This window comes from Pterocles gutturalis, unplaced genomic scaffold (assembly GCF_000699245.1).
Source record: "Pterocles gutturalis isolate BGI_N339 unplaced genomic scaffold, ASM69924v1 scaffold12018, whole genome shotgun sequence".
Taxonomy (NCBI): Eukaryota; Metazoa; Chordata; class Aves; order Pterocliformes; family Pteroclidae; genus Pterocles; species Pterocles gutturalis.
In genome coordinates this window covers 1-5,379 of record NW_010123134.1, presented here as the reverse complement: position 1 = coordinate 5,379, position 5,379 = coordinate 1, and the positions used below count along the sequence as shown (strand labels likewise).

The 5,379-nt window shown below is 40.6% G+C and overlaps 1 protein-coding gene across 1 annotated transcript; it reads left to right on the top strand.

The window, feature by feature from the left end:
- Positions 1-1,771: 1,771 nt before the first annotated feature.
- Positions 1,772-3,917, top strand: LOC104464938 (thyrotropin subunit beta). The gene is made up of 3 exons (XM_010077796.1): positions 1,772-1,860; positions 2,702-2,864; positions 3,591-3,917. Exons 2-3 carry the CDS (start codon positions 2,703-2,705, stop codon positions 3,831-3,833), a joined length of 405 nt encoding a protein of 134 aa, XP_010076098.1. The 5' UTR covers positions 1,772-1,860; position 2,702; the 3' UTR covers positions 3,834-3,917.
- Positions 3,918-5,379: the final 1,462 nt, after the last annotated feature.

Here is a 5,379-nt window from a genome sequence, read left to right as displayed (position 1 = left end):
TCTGTCCTCTGCCTATATTCTTCCAGGATGTATTGAGCACACTTTAACCTTGGATGTGGGGGTCAGGACCAGTGTATACAAATACAGGTCCAATTGTCTAAAGCTGTGCTTGGAAATCACTGTGAAATCTTTAGAGAATAATCAGCTGCACCTACTTCAGCTGTGCACGTAAGGCTCACATGCAGTATTCTTGCTTTAGGAATGCCATTTTTTATTCTTATTTTGGGCACTTTCTGTCCTCCTGAGGATTTATTTTAATGAAATGTTACCAAACCCATACATATACATGTAGCATAAATATGTATATATGTGTGTGTATATACACACTCATGCATCTAGATATGGGTGTATGTATGTGTATACTTATATAGCCTGTATGTTTAACTGCATTTAGAATATGTCAGAAAAATATAGGGTTAAATACTATATTGGAGAAGTAGCAAAATGACAGTGTTACACTTCTGTTGCTAAGTGTAGATATTACTGAGAGTACAATTAATGCTTTGCTCATATCCTTAAGCCAGACAGAATTATATTTAGTTCCTGTGAAGTTATATGGTTGAAATTAACCCATAATGAAAGACTCCATGAAAACAGAAAGCATTTGTCTAGTCTTAATAGAACAAGAACTCTATCATGTTATTAAGAAAAACCCTTGGAGAATTAGTCCAGGACACAAAGCTGTGTGCAGCAGTCTGAAACTACAGGAAAAGGAGACAATATTATTCAGGAATTAGCTAAACACCAGTCGGGACTGACTGGATCACTCCTCGAACAGCCCAAACTTACCGTGTTTACCAACTCAAACTCAGCTTTATCGTATTTCTTATGGCTATGTAAATCAAGAATGTGGTTGATCCACATAAGACAAACACCAGATCTCAGTCCAAATGGCAGCTAGGGGATTAACTGATCGGGTAAGTATTAACAGAGCTGCAGTCAGTGAGCACAGTGGGAAGGCTGGCCAAACGCTGATGTGGCAGCAGAGGACAGCAGCTTTGTGCTGAACTGGTGTGAGACATGCATGCTCACTCAACCTCTTCTTACTTTTGCTCCTCCCAGGTGTTCCACAAAGCCCAAAACACGAGTGTTTTTCCCTCATCTGTGGACACCTCGGTTTCAATGGTGTTGGTGCAATATTTTGCTTCTCGCTGTGCTCCAAGGAGTGGCTTCTTAAAAACTTTTCCCCTATCAATTAGTATTTCAGAGTGAATTGCTTGTTATTTCAGTATTTGCTCAGTAGATTCAAGGCCAGGTAACTTCTCAGTGTGTTTTGTTTGAGTAGGTAAGTCAGGCTGTACCTAGCCACCCTGCAGAGCAATTGCTCTGATTTGGGATTTGTTACGTTTGGTGTATAGCAGTGCATCTCAGTTGTGCCTGCCTGGTAACAGGCAAACTGAGTGACCCAGACTTCATTAAACTTCCGCAAAACATAGGTGTAGAATTAGTCATATGTGATTCCGGATGACTCCATTTCCATGCTAGCCTTCCTGTCATGATGTTGCTGTCCTATGCACTGATAGTCATCAATAATAAGTTTTTTAAAGCAGTGGTTAGTTTAAAAGCCTGAGAAGAGAATGACTGTTAAAATAATTAGATTTCCAGCTCCAGTTTCCAGGTTAGGATATTATGGGCACATTTGTTCCCATCACATTTGCTTTGTGGTTCAGTATGAATTTTCAATAGATGACTTTGCGATAAAAAAGCAGCAATTCAGATGCAATTATATAAACAGTAAGATCAGCCTGGAATTAGCCTGGAGAGTATAAAGCACACGCAGAGCTGGCGCTGGGTCACTGCCTACCCCAGCTCAAGGCAGAATCAGGTTCCTGTAATAGGGAAGAATTCAGCTGACAAGAGGTTGGTCTTTCGAGACTTGCAGCTACAGGGTAAACCAGACTGTAATGAATGGCTTTTGCTACGGGAAACTGACAGCTGGAAGAGACTAGAGGGGGATGTCCCTATGTTTGTAGACACTGTCATTTGAAGTTTGTAGTTTAGAGGCTATAGAGTAGACCCTGGAATTGTCTCAGAGCTAATCAAAGCTTTGTTTTAGGGATCAAAGAAATGAGGTCAGCACAACAGACAGATAAATGGGGGATTCGTTGATTTGAACTCATTGCTGATGTTTGTTATTGTAAACTGCTTGAATCTATTATTTAATTCTTGGCAGTATTCCCATTTCACCGTGCCTCTAAGCCAACTGGGAAGTAAAAAATACAGTGGTATGCCTGATAGGCACAACTATTTCTTTTTATCTCTGAAACATTTTCTAATATTCTTTCTTTAAAAAATTATTTTTAAACCACTGGGATTATTTTAGCATGTTTGGTTAATTTTAGAGCTCATATTCTCTTGCATGTGTCATATTTTCAAGTCCTTTAGCTCCTGCTATTTTTCTGTGTCAGCATTTTATCAGTAAAGTTCCATGTAATAATGCTTAGTGGGGAAAACATGAATTTGTTATATGTTGTTAATGTTATGTGTTCACCCTTCTTTTCTGTTTTGTGGTTAGTACTATTTCAATTAAAGGTCTGACATTAGAAAGAATTTGCCAGGCTGTAGCTAAAAAAGTTAAGATTACTTCTAGTCTGTGACTATGATAACTGTTCTTGTTAAATCCTGAGAAAAGGTCTAGAAGGTACATCTAATTTTCATTAGGATTTACCTTGTTTGTTTGTGTTTTTTTTCCCCCATCTAGCATGAGTCCCTTCTTTGTGATGTCTCTCCTCTTTGTCCTGACTTTTGGTCAAGCAGCATCACTTTGTGCTCCTTCTGAGTACGTAATCCATGTGGAGAAAAGGGAATGTGCCTACTGCCTGGCCATCAACACCACCATCTGTGCTGGATTTTGCATGACTCGGGTACAAGATGTTTCTCTGTTTTAGGCCGTTGTTTCTATAATGGCCATCACTGCAAAACAAGTGCCTATTCTCACTGGAAAATAGTGTGTAAATTGTCCAATTCTAATAGTGTCTGTCACAGACAGAAAAATCACGCTATTGCCATGTTTTCAAGTTAGCTTTTTGGGAAGGCATAGATGAGAAATGCCAGGCCTCCGGAACTATGGAGCTTATAACGCCAGTGGCATAGCAGAGAACAGACCGCTGCTGTCACTGCACAGCCTCTGTAGTCAGCTTGTGGGGTCAGGATGGAACAGGTGAGAAGCAGATGATATTTAGTCACTCTGATTTAATGTAAATGACTTGGGTAACTTCTTCTCCCACTGCTGCTCTGACAGCTGGCTGTGGAGAACATCTCGCATGTAGGCATGCCAAACGCTGTGCTGGAACTTCCCTGTTCAATGCAGCATTTTAAGTTCCACCTTGGTCTGTTGGTGCCCAATACGGATTACAAAGCTCCATTAACACTCTGTGCCAAGCAGATCAGCTAAAACTATAACAGCAAGGTGAACACATTTATGGGGTAGAGAGCCTCAGTCACATGCAGATTCAAAACTATAGATCTGAACAGAAGTATGCTGAAAATATCAGTCAGTTGCTTTCTGCACGTTTGAAAAAACACCAAAGGAAGCCTTCTGACACTCATCTGTGCTTCAGTGAAACAATGCATTTATTTTTTCTTTGTAGGACAGCAATGGCAAGAAGCTGCTACTCAAAAGTGCTCTGTCCCAGAACGTGTGCACATATAAAGAGATGTTGTATCAAACAGCACTGATTCCGGGGTGTCCTCATCACACCATCCCTTATTATTCCTACCCTGTGGCTGTGAGCTGCAAGTGTGGTAAATGTAACACTGATTATAGTGACTGTGTGCATGAGAAGGTCAGGACAAACTATTGCACTAAACCACAGAAGCTCCGTAACATGTAAACTTCCGACAGAATGTGGTCAAAAGGTACCACTCTGCTCACAACTAAATATAAATAAAAATGTTTTTCGTAACAGGTTTGCAAACTGGTGTGCACAAAGTTTTATTTTGAAAAGGTATCAGCAGTTGCTTCAATTAACTGGATATTCTGTGACATGCAAAAAAGCAGAATCACAGGACTGCAGGTTTGTATTTAAAACCCACCTGTAATTTACTTCAAGGAAGAACAAGAAATTACTTACATGTATGTAGAAGCCTCTGCTCATAAATCCCTGGTATTTTGTGAAGAGATGTTCAGAGACAAAATGTAATCAATTTCACAGTTTAACAAAAGGCAATGCATACTCTTAGTATTGAACATTTTCATTAGATTTAGATTTTGACATATACTTACAGCCTTCATATGAGCAACGGTATTTTTCCATATATGTAATATTAGTGTTGTTGAGGACTTTAGCTTCCATGTCAAGTGGAACCAAACACATCCAGTTTGCTTACCTACACTATAGATCTATGCCATCCCCACTGTTGTCCAGACCTGTGTTCCTTCGGCATACTCCTTTATGTCTGCACTAGGGGAGTAGTTGTGGATGCCCCATCCCTGGAGGGGTTCAAGGCCAGGCTGGATGAGGCTTTGAGCAATCTGGGCTAGCAGGAGGTGTCCCTGCTCATGGCAGGGGGGGTGGAACTAGATGATCTTTAAGGTCCCTTCCAACCCAAACCATTCTGTGATTCTACAAAAGATGACCTACATTGAATATAGCCCTCAAGCAATCAAAGGAACAACCTGAAACAATGCCAACGGCCACGACACTTGGAGCCTTAAAGTTTTGCATAGAAGTGTAAAAGTTAATTTTTAGCAGAAACATAAAATAGTTAATATTTAGAAACAGATACTTGAACTGAGGATGATAAATAAGTACCCAATCACCCACTTTTCAACATTCTGTAACTGAATTTTCAATGTCTCTGTGGGAAAGGTGATAATGACGTGGCATGTTTCAGCACCAGTGTCCTACCACCATCTCTTCACACAGAATACAGCTGCTTCTAACATAGAGGGAGAAAAGATTATGACAAGGTAATATTACTCTTCTTCTGCAGGGGGAATCCTAAAGACAAAATAATCTAGTTTACCATGCTTGAAGCATGTAACCTTATTCTCCTGTACGGGAGCAAAGTCCAAATGGTAATTTCAGCCTAGGCTGTATTCATTACCCAGCTCTAATCCCATGCTGTGTTGCATCAGTTGCAACCATGGCAGCACCTGTTTGTGCCGCCACCATCTGTTAAACAGGTTAATTAATCCCAACTCCATTCAGAGCATGAGAAATCAATAAATCAGTCTGGAAACATCTCTTCTGACCAGCAAGATGAGTTTTTTACCTGATTACTGAATTTTACTCGGATTGAAAAGCAAAGCACGTGACAGACAAATTATCAATATGTGGCAAACTACTGGACCCGTCGTTAATACCTACAGGCCTGTAAACGCACACGGGGGCGGGCCGCGGGGACACGGGGACACGGAGCTGCAGCCGCCCCGCT

Coding starts and splice junctions, on each gene's coding strand:
- LOC104464938 (XM_010077796.1), top strand. CDS start 2,703: ATGAGTCCCTTCTTTGTGATGTCTCTCCTCTTTGTCCTGACTTTTGGT. Junction 2,865..3,590: donor CTGGATTTTGCATGACTCGG/GTACAAGATGTT, acceptor TTTTCTTTGTAG/GACAGCAATGGCAAGAAGCT.